Genomic DNA, 23,334 nt, shown 5'->3' on the forward strand with positions numbered 1-23,334 from the left:
GGCTGCAATATCTAGATAAAGTGGCATAAATAACTTGTATTTCTACAAGTTATCACATACTACCTATCCAATAGAGTTCAAGCATGGATCACACCAGAACTACTTTTAAAGTTCCACTACAACTTTGTTCGAGACCTGAGGATTAATATATCAACATGGCTAAGCTAGAGACATGACTTTGATATCACTTATTATGGACAACTTTAGGTATAAGCTCTCGTGCCTTATAAAATATCACATATTTTATAGCTTAGACAATATCACAAATTACCATAAAGTTTAACAAGCTTCCTAGGTAATAAATTTGCAAATTTTTCATACTACCAACAAATAATGTTATATGGTCAAACTGAATTAAAAGTAATAATTACTACTTTTCAACTCCAAGAAAATTAATGGCCAAACATAATATTCTTTTTAACATGAATCATACATAAACTTTGTCAAAAGTAACCCATATAGCATTATTTAGATTAGATCACAATAGCATCCAATTTGAGGTAATCCAGTTTATTGCTCATGAGATATTCAAACATGTACTAAACAAATATATATTGACTATCATACTATAAAATAGCAATTAAATAAGATTGCTAAATTCTTATATGCATAACACATCAAATTAAAATGTTATTGAACTTAAAATTATAGGCACCACAACCTATGTAAAGTTCATTAAAAAATAGCTAGAGAAAGCTCGACCATTTAGGTTATATTTGTGGAACAAATTACCTATCAAAATATCTTCTACTTCACAAACTATCAATCACATGCATATATGACAAATCAACATAAATCAATCCACCAATCAAAAGAGTTGTAAATCAATATGTTGAGTTGTCTTCCCGAATTTCTCAAATCATGCCAACAAATCATTTTGAAATAAGTGCATAATTATCTGGTCATTATTTTCTTAATTTATTTGTACAAAATAGAGATTCAAAATATTATCTCTCAAAATTTCTTCCAAAACAAGCGATTCAATCATCAAGAAAAAAGTAGACCAACAAATCTAAAAATTGATTTTACTAAAGAAATTAACTTCTTTCAATTTTTTTAAATTTTACTTCTCAATTTGATATTTCACACACGCACGCGCATGCACAAAAAAACAAAAGAAAAAAATCACACAGACAGAAAATTGCAAGATATATAATTTAAAAAATAAATGACAAAATTTACCCAAACTTAGTAAGACCCACAATGTTCATATAAATTGGACATTTTTTTAAGATCACATAGATTGAACATACAATTTATGTGTTATAATTTTTTAAAAATATATATATAAATGTTACAACCTTTACCTTAAATTGAATTATATGTTGCAATTTTCATATTCCTAGTATGATTTTGTTATAAACTTTGTAAAATTAATAATAATAAAAATAAATAAATATCATCACATGCAATTGGTTTTCTTTTTAAGGCATCCAAATACGTGTTTTAAGATTCTCCAATAATATAAGGATGAAATTTGCAATAGATATGTGAGGTTGAAACTCTATGCTAAACAAAAATAAAATAAAATGAAATCCAATCAACCTAAACTCAAACTTCAAAACTCTGTTAAACAAATCATCACCCCAAACACATACTCTATGAACCATACAAACTTCTAAAAACCCAAACTAAAATACTTTACAATCCAAACATAAATCATTCAACTCCATAAATTATTATAATTTCATATTATAATAATCACAAATTATTATAACTATCTTACGTCCAAAACAACCACAAACGATCATTAACTTATTTAACAGAGGTTGGAACTAATTAGTCCGAGAATACCAACAATTGGGACCAATCAAGCTTACATTAAATAGATCTAAGTTACAAAAACATTCGTTACAAAACTATAAGGGGAACAAGCAAGCATCATTAACTTGCAAGTTCAAACAATGGGTATGATCGAGATTGAGCAACAAAATTGGATCATGCATGTACAACATACGACACCTATTTTCCTGCCAGTCAAGTCCAACGAATGCAATTAGCCGATACTGATCTTTTGGCTCATGTGTTGCAGCTGGGACTGAGCCACCAAATCTGACTGCAAAATACATACAAAACCCAGCCATGGAAGATTAATATACAACAATGTGGAGTGATGAGAATTACTTGAAGAATGTGAATTACAGGATGCTTGTCCTCTAAGCTCCTGTAGACTCTCCAGGTCCCTCTGTATTATTATCGTCTAGACAGTCATCTTTGGAGTAAGCTCTCTTCCAGGAACCTTCACTAAGATCAGCTGATCATCAATTACATTCTCTTGCTCATCGTGCAATTGCTTCTGTAATTTGTTTCCAGACAGTTATTTTATAAAGATTGTACCTCTTTAATTTAATAAGGTAAATTTGTCTGAACTAAAACTATGTAGACAACTAATACAAAAAGCACAAACCTGAATGTCGGTACCTATCCTTTCAGTATTTCCACCTTTCTTGATATCAGTGACAGCGTCTCTAAGTTGTTTCTTAGCTTTGAGCCGAACTAATCGTCGTTCAGCACGTTGTTCGGCAGTAACATCAAAATGACATGCCACACAAAGGGTCCTCATATTCTCTAGCCTGCATTCACCTTCAGTGGTAAACATAACTCAGGTTAATCAGTCGAATTCAGTTTCTAGTAAAAAGACCAAATAGAAAGCTAGATTATTGCAAACTATTTGGCGATTCAAATGGTTTGGTCAACGTAAAACTATAGAATCCTGAAATTATTCCTGGGCTTGAAACAAGGTAGACAATCAAGATAGTCTGCAGCACGACGATGAAACACCTGGGGGCCCAAGTTAGTTATTAAGGGTTATGTTCTATGAGTAGAATTCTCGCCCTTAAAAATCCATCTCTGTACTCTTCTATGGAATGAATGACCTCTTCATGATAATGATATTTTGCTTTCTAATAAAAATAATTGGATTGACATACGTCCTCTCATTTCTATTTTCCCTCGCCTCTTTAGTCTCACTGGAGTTCAAAATAGTATCAACGCTTCTTATTTCTACATGCATATATTTCAATTCTAGGAATGCAACTACAATAAGAAGACACAGGTATCTCACTCTTCGTCGTTAACTGCAAATATCCATGGGGTTATATTAAATCATAGAGCTGAAATTAGAAGATGATTGCATTTGGACCCTCTCTGAGTATTATTATCCATAATGTTCTGGTCACTTTGACTACAGATATTGAGATCTTTAATCAGTAGCTTGGAGATGAGCATGTTGGGAATTATCCCATGCATATAAGCTTGAAACTTAAAACAAAAGCGTACATGCTATAACTAATACATAAATTTCAAGGTAGAATGTTCCATACCTCCACCTCGGTAAACAGGAACAATGTGGTCAGCATGCCATGCGCTGCCCTCAGTTAGATTATTAACAATCTTATCGAGCCTTCCAGATGAGAAGAGATAGTATCAGAACTCAGAAAATAGGAACCATTCCTTATTCACTGAATACTCGTCTACCCAAGTATTTGAAACTGTGGACACTCACAATTTACCAAAGGCAAACATATTCACTAATGTACTGACAAGGAAAGGAAAGTATATAATGCAACGTCGCCTATGCAAACCAACATCAATACTCCACTTAATTGAAAGACTTACAATTTTTTCCGCCTTGCCAAATTAGGTGCTACTTTTTCAATATAATCACGCCGCATGTCCAAGGTCAATGGTCTTATATGCTTTATGAGCTTATGACAGTCCAAATGACAATTTGAGCAGACACCACGCTCCATTCGAAATAGTTCCTGGTATTTTAAGCGTTTTTACATTAACAGATATGGCCAAACAATAATCATAAAAATACCAAGGAAAATGGAAAACGGAGAGTAAAATATAAACTAAATGCTCCCATTTTACATGTATCCATGTAAAGAAATGTCGATGGAAGCATGATTGTGAATATTCGGAGTTGGGGGGGAAAAAACTCATGATGAAAGTCGGACTTTAAAAAATTATGACCCACCTTCCTTTCGTCGCTTCAATTCATAAAAAAGAAAAGAAAAGTTTCAAACATGCTTGAGGAAATTACAAATCATTATTTTTTAAGAGCAATCTGTTGTCGAGCCTCAACTCTAACTGATAAATTTTTTTATAAAAAAAAAAGGTTCGCTAAATCATCATTTGGAAAGTTTAACAAGATAAAAAAGAACTCTTATAACATATATCTTATTTGTTATTATCAGTCAAATGACCTAACATAAGGGTTCTTGTGCATGCTGGTATAACAGAGGCTTAAGATGTTGTCAGGCTTCAACACACACGGCTTGCACAAACACTTGTCTAACATTTGGTCCGCATGCCAACCAACATTCTACTCCACTACTACATACATATGTTAAACTGCATAACATTGATGGAAAAAACGTAAATAATTGATATTCTCACCCGGCGGAGGGATGTGGTACTGATCCTAATGCGGTATTCTTCATAACAGCCAAGATTACAGAAAAGATCTTCGAAATATTCAGGTGTCTTCGCATTGATGCCCCTGAAAGTCAAGGAAACAACTGAAATTCGATCAAAGAATTTTAAACGTACGAAAATAAAGAAATGAACTTACTGGCATGGAGCTTGACACAGTTTACAAAGAGGTTCATCAGTCAGTGTCCAACCCTGAGCATACTCTTTCTTTCTTTTCCCAGAGCCACAGCATAATAGGACCAGTTTCCACACAGCAGAAGACGGTAATGGCTTGCTAATGTCATCGAGTGGTGTTGTGCGCCGCAAACTTTTACCCTTCAACACTCCCTGCACAGAAAGATGCAATCATCAGTGTTGATATTATGGAGATACTTACTGGTTAGCTATAGTGTATACGAAAAAAAAAAATCCAATAAATCAATAGTATCACAAGTCTGCAAGAACAATTAAATCAAGGGTAAAGATTCGGCACCTCAATATACTCACTGTATCACAAGTCCACACGAGCAATGGAAAAGGTATAAATGATAAATTAACTCTAAATTTGTATAGAATAAAATATTTATATTCTAATAAATCAATAATAAGATACTGAGCCTCCTACCGGAGAAAAGCTCAATACATAAAAGGATATAAACAGAATAAGAATATAACCAATATATGATTAACATATTTGTAACCAATATATGGAGTAGCTTATATAAGCTGGCCAGACTACATGAAAGGGAGTAGGCATACATTGAACTCATCTTGACCCAGGAAAAATCTTACTAAAATTATATTCAACATACAGCAGCGTTGTGGTTGATGTTTTCCTTCAAGTAGCACAGCTCAATATCTAAAGGAAGTTGCAGTGGCTTTCCATGTAACTTTCTTTGCTCAATCGGTCTCAACTTATGCCATTCACTGAGAAATTCTTGAAGAGCGTGTTTGTAAAGTGTAACGTTCAAATTGAAATCTGTTTTTTCACTATTATCGACAGAATAGTTTATCAATTCAACTTCTTCTGGTCGGAAATTCAGAAAAAGTGGCCTTGGTCGTAAGTCTATCCCAGGAATGCATGTATACAAGTGCACTCTTCCTGTATACTGACTAACCTGAAAATGAAGGTAGATCATTTTGCTATCAGTTGCCTACGCAACATCCAATGCCTAAAAAATAAACAACGGAAGTAGCTAATTGATTGAATACAACTACTCCTGTCAAACTATTAAATGGCACGCTGAAATTTTTTTATCTGAGGACATAACTATGTCCAGTTTAAGTTGAACGATCAACCATCATGAACAGGACATTGACTACATCAAAGAGAACAATACAAATCAACAACTAGAATGAACTTTATAAAGGAACTAAGAGATAAGAATTCAGGAAATCAAGCATAATAGTATGTCCTTGTCAGCTAAGTTTGGTCCGTTTGAGAAGAATACAAACAATGATGTAGCTTGTGTGTAGCTTTTGGCTCTTTTATTTTCTTTAGAATTCTCTTAAGCATACACGGGTTCTTTTAAGTTTTATAACATTTGTAAAGTTAGTATGGTAACTCTGTTTTAGCATTAAGTTGTAATTTGGCTAAGTATATAAACCGAACCTTACTCGTTAATGAATAGATTCAAGATTGAAGTAATTTTTCAAAGTTTAATTCTCTCCCAACTTGGCTTCATCAACCAACCTATGGTTTAATGCAACTAAACAATCTCTTCCAAGGCACTTCGGGAGAAGCTTAAAATATTTTAAACCATGATTGCCATCCTAGAGTTCATGATTTCATTCTTCCTTCAACAATTTTAATCTTAAGTCGTCTTATCCCCTTTATAATCTTCCTTGCTACGGTTTGACTTTCGTCCACCACTTTTGTAAAATATCATTATTCACACTATTGATGAGATATTTGTTAACTATAAGAGAGAGAGAGGAAAGAAAAATCTAATCTTACCATCGTTTCCATAATCAAAGATAAGAGAGCGACCGTGGTATCTTCGAATAGGAAACTTTTCTTAATGGAACTTCTAAGTCCTAATGAAAGAGAGTACAGATCCCCTTTCTTTGGAAAGGAATTTTTATGGTTATATATCGACAAAGTTTTGTGCGGAGTAATCAACATGAAGAACAAAATTTGAGCAGTTTCACTTACTGAAAAGAACATCCCATTCTAGGTTATCAAAAGAAGAATCAATCAATAAACAGAACCAAAGTACCTCAAACCGCAGAACATGAACATGGTTCAAGGAATTTTTTTCAGGCTCAATGATCAGATGGGGTTCACCATTATCAACCTTCGATACACCAGAGCCTAACTTTTCTTCCTGCATTTCATTAACACCTGGAGAGTGAAGATGACATATACAAGTGTCTTGAATATTCTTATCAATATTCTACCTGCTGCGCTTGATCATTCTCTCCACTTTGCTGATCCAATTGAGGACAGGAAGCTCTTTCAGGACTTCTGGTGTCAACTTCAATGACATTCTCTTCCAATTTTCCCATTGAGAGCAAATCTTTGTTTAGTTGCACAGATAACATTTCACCCTGTACTAAGAAGTATATTTAAATAATTAAATTTATATCTCGGAAACACAAAACACTGCAATAGAAGCTGAACTGAATATTCAAAATATGTGTTGAAATTTTGAAATTGAAACATGCAACTAGGAAGCTTTTTCCTTTTACGCTATGATAAATTACCTTAAAAGCTATTTGATCTACTTGAGTTGTATTGTCGATGCCATCATTTTGACCAGATGGATAATCAGTCTTAGCATTTAAATCATCTTTTACTTCAGCCACCAAAGAGACATGGCCTTGAGATCTCGTTCCTTTTGAGGAGAGTTCAATGCTTGTTGCTGAGTTCATATCACTCTCAGAATTTCTACCACTTCTGCCACATGCTTCTAGATAAGAAACACGTTCTACCTGTCCATAATCATAAAATGAAATTCCATAGCACATTATGATTTAGTGATCAAATATTCTGATTGCACAAAATATAATAAATGAACAAAACCAAGAAAATGGGTACATTCTACACTCTTTTTCTTCATTTTTTTTAAGTTGTGAAATTATTTCATTGAATTGAAGGTAACAAAATAACAGGAGGGAGCCAAGGGAGTTGAGTAAACACTGTCCAAGTGGCTTGTATAAACATGTTAAAGTAATTACAATAAAGGAAGATGTAAAAATAAAGCAGAAAATAAAATAGAATTGCCTAGGATGGCATCCATGAAATACTTCAATATAAAAATATCAAGACACTGGCGAAGCTACATACTACTAAAAGCTCTTAACAAAAGACTTGAATAATAGGTTCTCTAAGAGCCCTTGTCATATAAACAACCCTTCCGCAGCTGACCAGTGACCACACTTTCTACATGGTTGCCTTTATGTGATAGGATGCAAATCTCAGCGAGAAATTAATTTCTCAAGAAGGTTGAGAAAAGGAAATTCAAAACATATATATAAAACATGATTCATCATATGAAGTAAGGAAATAACAATGTTTACCGCAATTTCTTGAATTGCATCATATTTTCCATCAGTGGTCGAGGTAATGCGGCGCAAACTCTTGTTCAAGTTCTGCCAATGAGACTCATCTAACGTATCCTGTGTAACATAAAATAATCAGCAAAAAACAGCCCAAAAAATTCTCAGGGAGAATCTTAACACATTTGTAAGCATAATGAAAACCTTGGCACAGAAAATGTATATGTTGACTGCCTTGGTCTGCCCTCGCCGGTGAGCTCTATCCTCAGCCTTCAGGTCAAGCAAAACATGCATGTCATGAATAGTAGAGGGTTCATACCTTATCTCCATTCTCCTATACATAAATTTCAAGTAGTTGAACAGAGACTCAAAAGTACTCTGACGTGTTTGTCTTCTCCTTCTAGAGGGTTCATACCTTATCTCCCTTCTCCTAGTACTTTCTAATGCTTAATTTATATGGTTACTTACGTTATCAAAATAACATTTCCCAAAGACAGGAATATAAAAATGAGTTTGATGAAGGTAATTTTTTTTTTTTAACAAATTTTTAAGTAGAAGGATAAGTATGCAGACCTGAAGCATCAACGAAGGTGACTGAGGTAATTCCAAAAACACAACATTTTGTGCCGAAGAGAAATCAAGTCCAACTCCACCAGCAGTAATACCTATTATAGCAATTTTAACCTGATGCATGGAGAAAATTATTGTGGCCAATATGAGCGGCATAGCTAACCATGTGGATGTACAATTTATCCATGCTATGATAACACCACAGTCTATTGAAGATGCAACTGGCTTCTTTTGGATAGTAAAACCAACCTTTAATCAAGATAAAGATCAGTGAAAGTACAAATTGTGGGGGCTACTTAATTTGTTTTGACGTTTTATTTTTTCAAAAAGAAATAAGTAATATATTTTCTAAGAACCTATCTTTTCATTTGTTTAATTTTTCATATCTAGTTATATTGAAAATAGGGTTATTAACCTAGGGGCATTTATGTAATTGTGTAAGACCCCTAGGGTTTCTTACTATCTATTTATTCAGTGTGTCCCTGTGTATTTAGTGTATCAAATTTAAAACTGAATAAGAAAGTCTTTATATCGTGGTTTTTCTCCCTGTACTAGGTTTCCACGTAACCTTCTTGTTCTTCTCTTCTCTATTTTTTATTTTTTAACATGGTATCAGAGCGTGGTGACGAAACCCTAGCCGTTATGGAAGAGAATCAACCCCAATCTTCTTCTGCTAATAGATCTTCGAGTTTTGACATGAAAACGGCGATCCGAGCAGCTGTAAAAGAATGTTTTCAGGATGCCCTACCGGAGTTAATTTTTGTTGTCCAATTGCAATCATCAGAAAGTCGACATCAGTGGGAACCATCACATCAGATTACATCGATCGAGTCTCTCCACGCAGAAACGAGCCGAGGCCGCGAAGAACAGACGACCTACGATCGGAGCCATCACGATTAGGGCAGATTCGGCAGCCTCGGACACGAAGAGCAGGCTGGCCGCGAAGAACAAATGACCTTCGATCAAAGCCATCACGATCAGGGCCGAATCGAGAGCATCGAACGCGAGGAGCAGGTTTATCGGTCCGATCTGAACAAGGTTGGTACCGGTCTGGAGCAAACCGGGCTGTTCTGGGTTGAATCAGGGCAGACCGGCGATGGAGCAACCCACGTTTTTTATTTCCGCTCCAACCCGAGGGTCTTTGCTCGACCCGATAGTTCTTCCGCAGCCCGAGTTTTTGCACCGTTGTCTCACAATCCTGCTTCCTTCACAGCCCGACCCAAGTTCTTCCTTCACGGCCCGACCCGATGGTCCTTCCATGGTCAATAGCCAAGGTCTTGACCAGCTCGAGCGACCAGCACCTGTTCCAACCACTTGTAGTTCAACTCGTTATCCAGACAATGTGAGACAATGGTTGGCTTACCTACAACAGCAGATTTCTGATTTGGATACGATGTTCGGTGCAAATCCTCAACCAGTTTATTCAAAAAATCCTGTAAACTCATTACCTATTGTGCCTAATGTTTTCCTACTTATCTGGTTCGATGGGTAATTCTGCAGGATTTATCGTAGGGGAAGAATTAAATGGCCAGAACTATTTTTCCTGGTCCCAATCAATCCGGATGGCCTTGGACGGGCGTCACAAATTTGGATATTTGATAGGGGAAATTCCAAAACCGGCACCAAGTGATCCACAAGAACGAATTTGGAAAGAGGAAGATTCGTTGTTATGGTCTGTTTTGGTGAATAGTATAGAACCCCAGATAGGAAGACCACTACTATATGCTGCTGCAACAGCCAAGGATATTTGGGAGGCAGCGCAAGATCTATATTCTAAAAGACAGAATGCCTCTCGGCTATATACACTCCACAAACAGGTCCATAAATGTAAACAAGGGTCCATGGATGTTACTTCTTATATTAACAAACTGTTAATGCTGTGGCAGGAAATGGACTTGTGTAGAGAGATTGTCTAGAATTGTCCACAGGATGGGGCCCAATATTTGAAGATTGAGGAAGCAGATCGTGTTTATGTGTTTTTGGCTGGATTAAACCCAAAGTTTGATGGTGTCCATAGTCGGATATTGGGTCAGCGCCTGACTCCTTCACTTAGAGAAGTCTGTTATGAAATACGGCTGGAAGAGGATCGGTCGTGTGCCATGAATAATACCATTCCTATTACTGATGCAGCCGCCTTCGTCGCCAAGCCGTCCGGTACTGATGGTGATAAAAAACCTCCACCTGTTTGTGAACATTGTACGAAGCTGTGGCATACAAAGGACCAATGTTGGAAATTACACGGGAAGCCCCCCAATAGCAGGCGACGACAGTCTCATGACAAATCTAATACTAGTCGTGCCCTGGTAAGTGACTCAGTAGATGAACCAACTCAAAAGCAATCTTCTGGTGACAGTAAACATAGCTCGAGTACGGTTAGGGTGAGTGCAATTGCACAGTCAGGTAATTTCCCTTCTTTTGGCCTGATTAATATAAATGGTAAAAAACCATGAATTGTGGATTCAGGGGCTACTGATCACCTTACACGTTCCTAAGAGTTATTTATGTCATATAACCCAAGTGCTGGTAATGAGTGTATTCGAATTGCAGACGGGTCTTTTGCCCCTGTTGCAGGAAAGGGCAATATCTCTCCGTTTAATAGTTTAATTCTACGTGATACCTTACATGTGCCTAAAATATCGTATAATTTGTTATCTGTCAGTAAAATAACAAGAGATTTGAAGTGTAAGGCGATTTTTTCACCAGATTCCGTTTTGTTTCAAGATCTGAAATCGGGGATGACGATTGGCACTGCCCGGCACGATAGGGGACTATACTTCCTTTCTGACGAAGCTTCCTCTAAGAATGATCACCAATCTGGGTTTATGTCTTTAAATTTCTCTGTTTCTGAACATGATGTTATGTTATGGCATTTTTGCTTAGGACATCCGAATTTTCAATATATGAAGTATTTATTTCCTCATTTATTTCGTAATGCTAGTACTTCTTCTTTTAATTGTGATGTGTGTATTCGTGCCAAGCAACATCGGGTTTCTTTTCGTTTTCAACCTTACAAACCCTCGAGTCCATTTTCTCTTGTTCATAGTGATGTATGGGATCCCTCACCGGTTACTACTTCTACTGGTAAACGGTGGTTTGTCACATTTATAGATGATCACACCCGTCTCACCTAAATTTTCCTTCTTACTGATAAATCTGAAGTGTCCTCTGTTTTTCCAACAGTTTTACAAGCAGACTCATACTTGGTCTTTCCAAGCAGACCAGGCCTACAATAGATACACAATTGGCAAATGAACTTCTGACATAATCGATTATTATAAATAGAAAAAGTCATCCAATTCAGATCTAAGATGTAAAGGTTGAAGAGAACTTGCCATAGCATGTCTATCTGATGAAAAATATCATATGGCCTAAGATCACCTAGGAAAATTGGAAGTGAGATGTTATAATGAATGGAAATTAAAATGGAAAACACAACATATAACATGATAGACATGTCTTCAGTGAGAAAAGACATTATTCTCAAAAGACCATAAAAGAATTCAATTGAGAAAGCCACAGTGCAACCTTGATAAAGAAGGAGTTCCAGATAGAAGAATAATATGCTGCATCTTTGTTGCTAAATCAAGAACAGCCTTTATCTGTGCAAAAACACAAGAGGTTACAACACATTTCCCTATGCAAGCTTATTAATCCTTTTTCTTAAACTAAAAACCAGGATATATGATAAATGAAAACACAAAAAAGAGGAACACACACACACACACATAAAAAATTTCAAGGCAAAGGAACCTGCTTCAAGCCTGTAACAAAACTAGGCAATTACAAGAAATTGACTCCAATTAGTATAAATCAAAACAACGAGAAAATATAGGTAATTTCTATGTGCAACACCCAACGGAAGGAAGTGAGCCACAATTCAAATATCCTCCAAGACCCTACCCTTGAAGGTTGTCTTGTTTCTTTCTAATGAAGCATAGTAATCCGTATTGCATGTATTTTCGGGTGACAGTAGAATGTCACTTCCAAATCTAAAGCAAAGATACTATACAACACACAGTGATTACACTAACTACATAATCATAATGATGTACATTGTATGGCAGAATGATCTGTGTCCATTCTACTTTTTAAAATAAAGAATAATTGGACATTTTTTTAAAAGACAAAATTACAAGTCTGGAAGAAGGGAAGAAATTCCCAATCTAAAAGAAAATAAGTGAAGACCCAAAAATGCTAAAAGAAAAAGAAAATCGCCGTCAAGAAGTATGTGTGCAACAATAATATACAAATACTCAAATTTTTTCAAAAAGCGTTAGAAATGTGGTTCAAACAGTATTGATCAAGAATTGAAGGAACCACAATTCAAATATCCTCCAAGATCCGTCTACACCCTTGAAGGTTGTCTTGTTTCTTTCTAATGAAGCATAGTAATCTGTATTGCGCGTATTTTCGGGTGACAATAGAATGTCACTTCCAAATCTAAAGCAAATGTACTGTACTACACACAGTGACTACACGAACTACATAATCATAATGATGTACACTGTACGGCAGAATGATCTGTGCCCATTTTACTTTTTAAAATAAAGAATAATCGGACATTTTTAAAAGACAAAATTACATGTCTGGAAGAAGAGAAGAATCCCCAATCTAAAACAAAAAATAAGTGAAGACCCAAAAATGCTAAAAGAAAAAGAAAATCGCCTTCAAGAAGTATGTCTGCAACAATAATATACAAATACTCAACTTTTTTCAAAAACCATTAGAAACATGGTTCAAATTGACAGTATTGATCAAGAATGGAAGGGGCTCAATACAAAGTCATGAAGATCACCTTCAAGTAAGAATGTGCTCAGTAATATAGCATCACAACGTTGAAGACAAATGGTTCTATATAGTGATCCTCCTATCCTGAGCCAAAGGAAGAGGACTAACTTGACATAATTGGAATACTAAAAAGTAAATATATGATATTTTTTTAAATAAGTACATTTCCAGAAACATATCAAAACACTAGAGTAAAATTAATATGATTTTTCTTCTACTTCTTCTGTTTCTTTTTATTAAATAAAACTAAAGCAACCACTTTTATTGAGGAAGAAGACAAAAAAAATGCAGGGGCGTTCAAAAGATCGAGCCGACAAAAAGAGAGTCCAACAAAAAGAAGGGCTCCTCCAATCAAGCAAAATAGAGCCTAGAACAGTTGCAAAAAAAAAAAAAAAAAAAAAAAAAAACTTACACACACACTTTAGAGTCAAAGCCCAAAAAGAAACGTGAAATAAAATGGATCATGCATTGCAAGGATCCCTTTTCAACTCTCCAAAAACTCTATTATTCCTTTCTCCCCAAAGATTCCATAATGAAAGCACACACCCTAGCAAGCCACAAGAAGCTGTCCTTCTCACCAAAAAACAGATGGAGGAGGAACTCCTCAATCAAAATAATAATATCCCTTCGGCATGCAAACACAAAATTGTACGTCATTGAAATAAAGAAAGGAAGAAGAAGAAAAATGAAAACCCTAGATCAGAGAGAAAAAACCACGATAGTAGAGATATTATTATTTCACACCCTGAATCATCACAGATACATCGTATAAATAGATCAAGGCAAATCCTAAAATAGTAAAGAAAAGTAAAAAGACTAAACCACCCTTAAGGCAAATACAACATTTTCAACACTCCCCCTCAAGTTGAGGCGTATATGTCAATAAGACCAACTTGCTAACATACGTATCGAAGTTTTGCTTTGGTAACCCTTTGGTGAGAATGTCGGCAATTTGTTGACTAGAAGGGATGTAGGGAATGCCAATACTGCTGTTATCTAGCCTTTCTTTAATGAAGTGTCTATCGATCTCCATGTATTTAGTTCTATCATGCTGCACAGGGTTGTTGGCTATACTTATAACTGCCTAGTTATCACAATAGAGCTTCATAGGAATGTCATTGTCTTGATAAAGATCAGACAAGATCTTTTTTAACCATATCTCTTCACAAATTCCTAGGCTCATAGCCCTATATTCTGCTTCAGCACTACTTCTAGTAACCACTCTCTGTTTCTTACTTCGCCAGGTCACGAGATTTCCCCATACAAAAGTACAATATCCTAACGTTGATTTTCTATCAATAACAGAACCTGCCCAATCGAAATCAGTGTAAGCCTCAATGCATCGTTTGTCATGTTTGCCGAATATTAAGCCCTTTCCTGGAGTAGACTTCAAATATCTTAGGATTCGAATAACAGCCTCCATATGTCTTTTGTAAGGTGCCTGCATAAATTGACTAACCACACTGATAGAATAGGATATATTTGGTCTAGTATGAGACAAGTAAATTAACTTTCCTATCAGACATTGGTACCTTTCTTTATTAACAAGAATTTCGTCAGTTGAGTCTCCTAGCCTAGCGTTGGCTTCAACATAGGTGTCAATAAGTATACAACCAGTCATGCCTTTTTCTTTCAACAAATCAAGGGTATATTTTCATTGAGACACAGATATTCCTTCTCTCAATCTTGCCACCTCCATACCAAGGAAGTATCTTAAACTCTCAAGATCTTTAATCTCAAACTCACCTGCCATTCTTTGTTTTAGTCTAGAAATCACAGCGGTATCGTCCCCTGACAACACAATATCATCAACATACACGATCAGGACAGCCACCTTCCCTGATGCAGACCTCTTTGTGAACAAGGTATGATCTGAGTGTCCCTGAGTAAAACCTTGAGACTTAACAAAGGTGGTGAATCTGTCAAACCAAGCTCGTGGCGACTGTTTCAACCCATATAGAGATTTCCTGAGTTTGCAAACTCTAGAGCCAAATTGAGCTTCAAACCCCGGAGGAGGATTCATATAGACCTCTTCCTCTAATTCACCATTCAAGAATGCATTCTTCACATCAAGTTGATAGAGAGGTCAATCCTCGTTAACAGCCACCGAGAGAAGAACTCGAATTGTGTTCAGTTTCGCCATTGGAGAGAAAGTTTCTGAGTAATCAATACCGTACGTCTGAGCAAACTCTTTAGCAACCAACCTCGCTTTGTATCTATCAAGTGTACCATCAGACTTATACTTAATAGTGAACACCCATTTGCACCCAACAATCTTGTGTCCTTTAGGGAGAGTTACAAGATCCCATGTCTTATTTGTCTCAAGAGCTCTCATCTCGTCCATAACCACTGCCTTCCATTCAAGAATTTCCATGGTCACATGCACATTGGTTGGTAACGTCACAGTATCCAGGTGAAGGCTCTAAACCCAGATGACAAGTTACCGTAAGACAAGAAACTATGCGTGGAATACTTAGTACAAGACTTGGTCCCTTTCCGCAATGCAATAGGCATATCAAGAAAGGCACCACATTCCTCTGCTTTACCTGTCTCCTCACTACTACTAGGTCGGTGGTCACACTCATTTACACTTAACAAATCCTCAACCTCCTGAATCTCTCCTGATAACCCATTGCCATCAGCAATCTTGCCATTATCTGGAGCAGTCTCAACAGTTTCACTATTTCCAATTACATCACCTCAACACACTCACCAGTATTATCAAGCACAGAGGTATCACGATCTTGAGCCATTATCTGGACACGTTAGTCTTTTCATTAGTACTCTCCCCCTGAAGAGGACTAACGGGAAAGAAAGGTTTATCCTCAAGGAACGTGACATCCATAGAGACAAAATACTTCCGTGAGGTGGGATGAAAACATTTATACCCTGCTCGTGAAGAGGATACCCGACAAAGACACATTTTTTAGCCCCGGGAGCAAACTTAGTTTGGCGAGGACCATGATTATGGACAAAAGCAGTACAACCAAACACCCGTAGAGGAACATCAGGAATGAGACGTGTGAATAGGTAGGACTCTTTGAAACATTCAAGAGGTGTCTGGAATTTGAGGACTCGAGAGGGCATTCGATTAATAAGATAGGCTACAGTTAAAACAGTGTCTCCCCATAAATACAAGGGGAGAGACGCAGGGAGCATGAGGGACCGGACAACCTCAATGAGGTGACGATTTATCCGTTCAACCATTCCATTCTGTTGAGGAGTATAGGCACACGAGTTTTGTTGGACAATCCCTTTCGAGGTCAGGAACTCACGGAGGGTGTTATTAACAAATTCTCGACCGTTATCACTTCGAAAAATGGCAATCTTGGAATAAACTGCATTTCTACCATAGTATATAATTGGTGGAAAACAAATGCCACTTCTGACTTATCAGTGATAAGGAACACCCATGTAAGACGGGTGTGATCATCAATAAACGTTACAAATCACCGTTTGTCGGACAATGTAGTGATGTTGGAAGGACCCCAGACATTACTATGAACCAAATGGAATGGTTGGGAAGGTTTGTAGGGCTGAAAGAAAAAGAAACACAGGACTGTTTTGCACGTATACACATCTCAAGTTAAAGAGGAAACATCCACACTATGAAATAAATAGGGAAATAAATATTTCATATATTGAAATTATGGGTAACCTAAACGAAATTGTCATAACAAATAATCCTTTTCAAAAGTTGAAAAAGAAGACAACAAACTAGTCCTAGACAAACGCCTAGAGGCAGCATCATCAGAAAGAAAATAGAGGCCCATGTCATGTCGAGCAGTGCCAATCGTCGTCCCCAAGCTCAAGTCCTAAAACAAAGCAGCATTTGGTGAGAAAACAACCTGGCAGTTTAAATCCCTGGTAATTTTACTGATAGATAGCAGGTTGTAGGATATCTTTGGAACATCTAACACATTCTATAAGATCAAACCCTGGAAAGGAGAAAGATGACTTTTCCTGACAACAGAAGCAAAGGACCCATCTGCAATCTGAATCCTTTCATTACCAGCACTAGGAAAATATGAGAGGAATCGATCAGATGAGCCCATCAAGTGATCTGTTGCTCCTGAATCCAGTATCCAAGGGTCCTTTCCCTCAATAAGAAGACTAAGAGAGTGAGGTGTACTTGACTGAGTACTGACCCCAACAATGCCTGGGACATTCTAGTGAGGCACCTGTGGCTGTGATGCTCCATTAGTAGATTCACTCACGAGTGCTTTGCCCGATTTTGACTTATCATTCGGAGGGTGCCGTTTGCCATTTGAGGGCCGACCATGTAGCTTCTAGCACTGATCCTTAGTGTGCCACGGTTTTTTGCAGTGTTCAAATATTGGAGATGATGAAAGTAAAAGAAGAAAAGAAGAAGAATAGCACACACTTGTTTACGTGGAAAACCCTAGAATAGGGAGAAAAAACCACAAGACATAACACTTTTTATTATTCTTTGATAATCTAAGTACAAGAGAGACTGCTCATATAAATAGACTTAGTAAGAAACCCTAGGTGGGGAGTACATGGACTTAAGATTCCAAGACTATATGATAGAACACAGAATCAAGTCACAACTCTTTACACCTAATATGCTACAGTAGAACGGTGTATCTGAAAGAATAAACAGAACCTTGTTGGACATGGCTCGCTCAATGATGAGTTTTACTAAGTTACCCGATTCTTTTTAGAGACATGCATTAGAGACTGCTGTCTATATTTTGAATAACGTTCCCTCTAAAAGTGTTTCAGAAACACCTTATGAGCTATGGAAAGGACGTAAAGGAAGTTTACGTCACTTTAGGATTTGGGGATGCCCGACACACGTGTTGGTGCAAAATCCTAAAAAATTGGAACGTCGTTCAAAACTATGCCTATTTGTAGGTTACCCAAAAGAAACAAAAGGTGGTCTATTTTACGATCCTCAAGAGAATAAGGTATTTGTATCAACAAATGCCACATTCTTAGAGGAAGACCACACAAGAAGTCATCAACCTCGCAGTAGACTAGCATTGAATGAAATTTCCAAAAACGCTACAGTTAGAACTAGTTCATCTACTAAAGTAGTAGATAAAACTAGTATATCTGGTCAGTCACATCCTTCTCAAGAGTTGAGAATGCCTCGACGTAGTGGGAGGGTTGTTCATCAGCCTGACCGTTACTTGGGTTTAACATAAACACAAGTTATCATACCTGATGACGACATAGAGGATCCATCGACCTATAAACAAACGATGAAAGATGTGGACCGTGATCAGTGGGTCAAAGCCATGGACCTCGAAATGGAGTCTATGTACTTCAATTCTATCTGAAAACTTGTAGATCAAGCAAATGATGTAAAACCAATTGGTTGTAAGTGGATCTACAAGAGAAAACGAGACCAAGCCGGTAAAGTACAGACTTTTAAGGCTCGATTTATGGCAAAGTACTTCCAGCCGCGTCGAGCTCTCCTTCCGCCTCTGTTCGTCCGCCGCACATCAGTGTTACGTCAATAGTCGAAGCCCAACGCGCGTCAAAGCTCACCTCGTTCGTTTGCACACCAAAACAGTGTCGATTGTTGTCGATTCGTGGTTGGTTTCGCCTGATCCTACTGTTCGGGGTAAGTTCCGGTTCCCTTTTGGCAGCTCTCTGTCTTTTGGGGTTCTTGGGCCTAATTTGTGATTGGTTTCAGGAACGTGCGGCGGTGAAGGAAGTTCTCAAGCGGAGTAAGGTCTTGTTTTTGAGACAGTGTGGTATCCTAAGGTAAGTGGTTTACTGCTGGTTGCCCTAGGATGTTGTTAGGCCTGCTGAGAAATTTTTATGTCATATGTGAAACTGTGATGAGATCTACTATGGGTTTTGTGCTGAATTTGATGTGTTGAATTTGAAGTATTCTTACTGTGATGAAGTTGGATGTAAGGATTAAGGGGATACTGGTTGAAGCATGAATATAATGTGTTAAGGCCTGATGTATGAGTTATGAGTAGACTGTGAAACAGTTGATTGAAGTATGGGTAACGGTGTTAAAGTTTGATGCTATGTCATGGCCTTGATTGCATGCTTATGTTTAATTATGTACTGGATGTTTGTAAGCTTATGTCCATATGAGATTTTAGTGACTGTTAGTGTACCATTGGGCCATGCACATCACATGTGTGAGCCTTAGGCCCACACCCTATGCTTATGTATGGTGTCCTTTTTGGGATCACCGCTTGTATTTATGTCGTGACCTTTGTGTCACTACTTATGAAAGCGTGCCTTCGAGTTTGCCCCTTATGCCTATGTCTATGCCTATGTTTATGTTGCCCTTATGCATTTTGGGTCCAACGGATAGACTAATAGATCACTGAATGGCCCAATAGTGAGCCGCTTACTGAGTATATTTTTTATACTCACCCTTTTCTTTCCCTATTTTTCAGGTATCACCCTTTTCTTTCCCTATTTTTCAGGTATCACCCTTTTCTTTCCCTATTTTTCAGGTAAGAGTAATGACAGACTGGTGCATGACAAGAGAGATCCGTGACCTGGCCATTAGGACGATTCACTGCTTCCGCATATAGTATTGTGTTTGAAATCTAATTTAGGAGTTAGGCGGTTTCACTTTTATGCAAAATATATCAATTTTATTATTTGACTATTTAGTTTCATTTATTTGTTTTTAGTAGGGTTTAGGGGTACCCTGAATAGTAAATTATTTTATTTTATTTTACTTTAATTTACTTATTATTATTTAATTATGTTTTCCCATCTTTGCTCGTTTGAGCATTATTAAATAAAATCTTGGCTCTTTAATTTGATGATTTAAAAGAAATGGTACGATTGAGCCTATGCATGCATGAAGTAGCGTCCTAGAATGTTGTAGGAAACTAAGATCGTTACATCAATACCGTTCAAATGAACCTATTAAATTAAACGAGAAGAGGGAGTATCAACAAATGAACTCTAGCTTGACAAGATTAGTACACGTTCTAACAGAACGAAGGACATCAAATTTATTTAAAAAAGGAAAGAAAAAAAAGACATACAAGAATACAATACCAAGATGAATATCAGAAGGCAAACAAAATGGAAGCCAACGCTCTAGTTCTTCTGCCCAAGAAAAACGTAAAACAGCAGGGCAAACAACAAGTATTGAACCGTCTTCATCCATGAGGCAGCTAGCAATTGCAATAGCCTGAAGACAACCAAGCGTACAGAGGTCATATATCTACCTTTCTGATAGTGGAGATGGTAGATGTATAAGATGCTTCTTTGCTTGATATCAAAATTTCTAAGATATATGAATGGCCTTCATAAGTAAACAAAATCAATATCATGATTAGGCTATATGCTACACACAATTGCGAGTGTTAATGCAAATAATTACAGCAAGAATGTAAAAGGATGCATGTAAGCACGGAGAAATAAACAAGGAAGATGTGTTTGGCCTTCCCTCGAAATACCTTTCAAAGTTGATTTGTTAGAAAAGATTTATCTATATTTTTTTATCCATGAGTTTTCGAGCTAACTTACATGCTCCTTAACTATTCTCACAGGACAATCGCCTAATCCTATTACATTTGGTCGTTAAGGTAACTCATGGGATATTAGATAAGCATGTGACCACTGTGGCTTGAACTCATTTCCTCTAATTGAGAAAATTTATACGATCCACTATTAAAAGAAATGTAAATAGTTCAGTAAATGGGAAAAGGTATTAGTTTACTTGACAGCATAACAGTTTTAGCAGTTGCTGGGCCAAAACCTTCTACCAATTAACCAAGAAGCACTTTGTCACAACTCGCAACATCATCCAAAAGGCAATATTAGGTTAATGGTTCATCAAATAGCAGAATTATCTTCAGTGGTTCACACACACACACGTAACATACAACACACAACACATGCACGCGCTTGTGCACACACAGAACCAAAAACTTTGAGAGCTAGCAAACACTAACCAAAACTTTGAAAGCACCCACTAACCCCACAAACTTTGAGAGTTAGCACAGAATAAACCAAAATCCAGTGCCCATAACTTCCAGAGAAACCAGAACCACCAACTTTCCACGACCTACCATACCCTGCAAAAATTAATTCAAAGGAATTTGACTCTTCAAAGCCCATATGATTTCTGCAACTTTCTTCTGACTCTTTCTCCAACAAACCATCACCCTCAAATGATGAACCAGACCTTCAAGCATTTGGAACAAGCAAGCCAAACAACATAAACTTGCTCAACAGCAGCCACACTAAATACTTAAGTGAGACTACTTGATAAAATTTCTTTAAATGAAAAGTGAATGTGAATGACTCAATTGGAAACCAGGGACTCAATTCCAATGCCAAGAAGAACTTTCAACAAGTAGAATTATGTAATAGAACAAAGGACGTGGCAGTAGCACCCAACTAGAACTAATAGAAAAACTAGACAGATCTGTCAATGAGAAGCACAGAAGACCATTTATATATAATTTAGTACCTGCAGTGTTTTCCCAAGACCCATTTCATCAGCTATCAAACATCGGCCACCCCTCTGCAAGCCAAATCTTACACCATCAAGTTGGAAAGGTAAAAGTCTATTCAGTAACCGATCCGGTAACTTCTTCATTAATTTGTCGACCTTCTCATCTGAAAGATGCTCAGGCCTGCATGGCATCCATCGCCCTGAACTAAATGAATGCGAGAGTCTCTCAACCACGTTGAATGTTGTCCATGGTATCTCTTCAACATCAATGTCCTTGGAGTTTTTTAAACATTTCAAAATAGAACAATAATCCCTCAGCTTATAAACCAAGGCCTTTCCTCCGCCTATAATTTGTGTGTAGTGAGAATGTGTGACCTGAAAGAATAACAGGCAAATTTCAAGTTTTGAAATGTGATCAAGATGTGTAGTGAAACTGGGTAAAACCCGATAAGCCACGCGATCAAGTAACCAAAAGAACATCCCAGCGAGCTAGACAAATGCAGAGGGAATAAACAGTAAAGGTACTACAAATCACGAGTTCACCCGTTCAGAAGACATTTCAATAAAAAGCGCCTACAAAATCCAAACGGTATCATGTTTTCAGACTGATTTTTTTATCTTCGAGACGCGCAAAACAAAGACGGTGATAAGAAAATTCCAAAATTTCATACACTAGATAAACAGTCGCTCAATATCCTGAAGCAATTTTCCTCTCCCGGGTAAAAGCATCCTTCCACGACTTCCGGCGTGATCGAGAACGAGTCAGGGGAGCAAATTTCCAACCTTACTCGGAACCTTTCAGGCAAATGGGTGTCGTTACCGGTTAAGCTTTTCGATGATTGGATGGTACTGGCAGCATTATGTTCAGTGGAAAGCTTACGACATTTGAAAAGTTCCCATGGGTCCTGGTGTTGTTGGCCATTAGAAGATTTAATCAGTGCTTTGCGTTTGGCTATGGCAGCTAAACGGTTTGCTTCCGCACGCCTTCGTTGCTCTTCGGTGATATCCATAGAGCAATACTGAGAGTGAATTGATTTAGGGTTCGAACGAAGCCGCTGGTGAAGAATGGAGGAAATGGAATTTGAGGGACGAAAGCGGGAAAATGGCATAGATTACTTTTTTTAAAACAAATGAATTTTGTCTTCTACTTATGTTATCATTCGGTGAAATTAACACTCTTAACCTTAAATGTATTTCTCTTCTATTCTCTTCCTTTCGCAATTTTTTTTTTCCTTCTTCATTTTTTCTGACTTCTTTCTTTTTTCTTTTTTTCTGTGTTTTTTGTATCCATTTCTTCTTCCGTTTTTTTACTTTTGTTTTTTTTTCTGTATTTATTTTTCTCTTCTTTTTTTTTTTCATTTTTCTTCCTAGTTCCTTCTCCTTCTCGTTCTCGTTCTTGGTCTTTTTGCATTTTTTTTTGCATGGAACATCAAACATAGAGTATAGAACATCAGAATATCGAGTATCGAGTATCGAGCATAGAATATCGAAGATCGAGAATTGAGTAACATGTAGCTAGTATATAGCATAGAACCTATAACATAAAGCGTAAAACATCAAGCATAAAGGATTGAGTAGCATGTAACTAGTATTTAGCAAGAGCGTAGAGTGTAGAGCATCAAGTATCAAGAGAACTT

General features: G+C 37.0%; 2 protein-coding genes across 8 annotated transcripts; both read right to left on the reverse strand.

Moving 5' to 3' along the window:
• Positions 1-1,800: 1,800 nt before the first annotated feature.
• LOC120071852 (uncharacterized) lies at positions 1,801-20,294 on the reverse strand. The gene is made up of 14 exons (XM_039024248.2): positions 20,277-20,294; positions 8,494-8,604; positions 8,125-8,190; positions 7,942-8,040; positions 7,126-7,353; positions 6,820-6,969; positions 6,639-6,746; positions 5,232-5,537; positions 4,580-4,767; positions 4,405-4,507; positions 3,619-3,764; positions 3,324-3,403; positions 2,408-2,583; positions 1,801-2,296 (listed from the first exon to the last, which is right to left on the reverse strand). Exons 2-14 carry the CDS (start codon positions 8,500-8,502, stop codon positions 2,201-2,203), a joined length of 1,755 nt encoding a protein of 584 aa, XP_038880176.2. The 5' UTR covers positions 8,503-8,604; positions 20,277-20,294; the 3' UTR covers positions 1,801-2,200.
• Positions 12,016-22,855, reverse strand: LOC120071853 (uncharacterized). Of its 7 annotated transcripts, XM_039024255.2 has the most exons (5): positions 22,369-22,850; positions 21,713-22,072; positions 20,290-20,425; positions 13,286-13,362; positions 12,016-12,089 (listed from the first exon to the last, which is right to left on the reverse strand). In XM_039024255.2, the coding sequence occupies exons 1-4, from the start codon at positions 22,804-22,806 to the stop codon at positions 13,358-13,360; spliced, it is 939 nt and encodes a 312-aa protein (XP_038880183.1). In that variant the 5' UTR covers positions 22,807-22,850; the 3' UTR covers positions 12,016-12,089; positions 13,286-13,357. The 7 variants fall into 7 exon arrangements, with proteins under 7 accessions (XP_038880183.1, XP_038880179.2, XP_090166663.1 ...); XM_039024251.2 differs by lacking the exons at positions 12,016-12,089; positions 13,286-13,362 and having other exon boundaries at positions 20,127-20,425; positions 21,713-21,766; positions 21,854-22,072; positions 22,369-22,855; XM_090310537.1 differs by lacking the exons at positions 12,016-12,089; positions 13,286-13,362 and having other exon boundaries at positions 20,127-20,539; positions 21,713-21,766; positions 21,854-22,072; positions 22,369-22,853.
• Positions 22,856-23,334: the final 479 nt, after the last annotated feature.

This window comes from Benincasa hispida, chromosome 2 (assembly GCF_027475165.1).
Source record: "Benincasa hispida cultivar pf3 chromosome 2, pf3_genome.v1.1, whole genome shotgun sequence".
In the NCBI taxonomy this organism is placed as follows: Eukaryota; Viridiplantae; Streptophyta; class Magnoliopsida; order Cucurbitales; family Cucurbitaceae; genus Benincasa; species Benincasa hispida.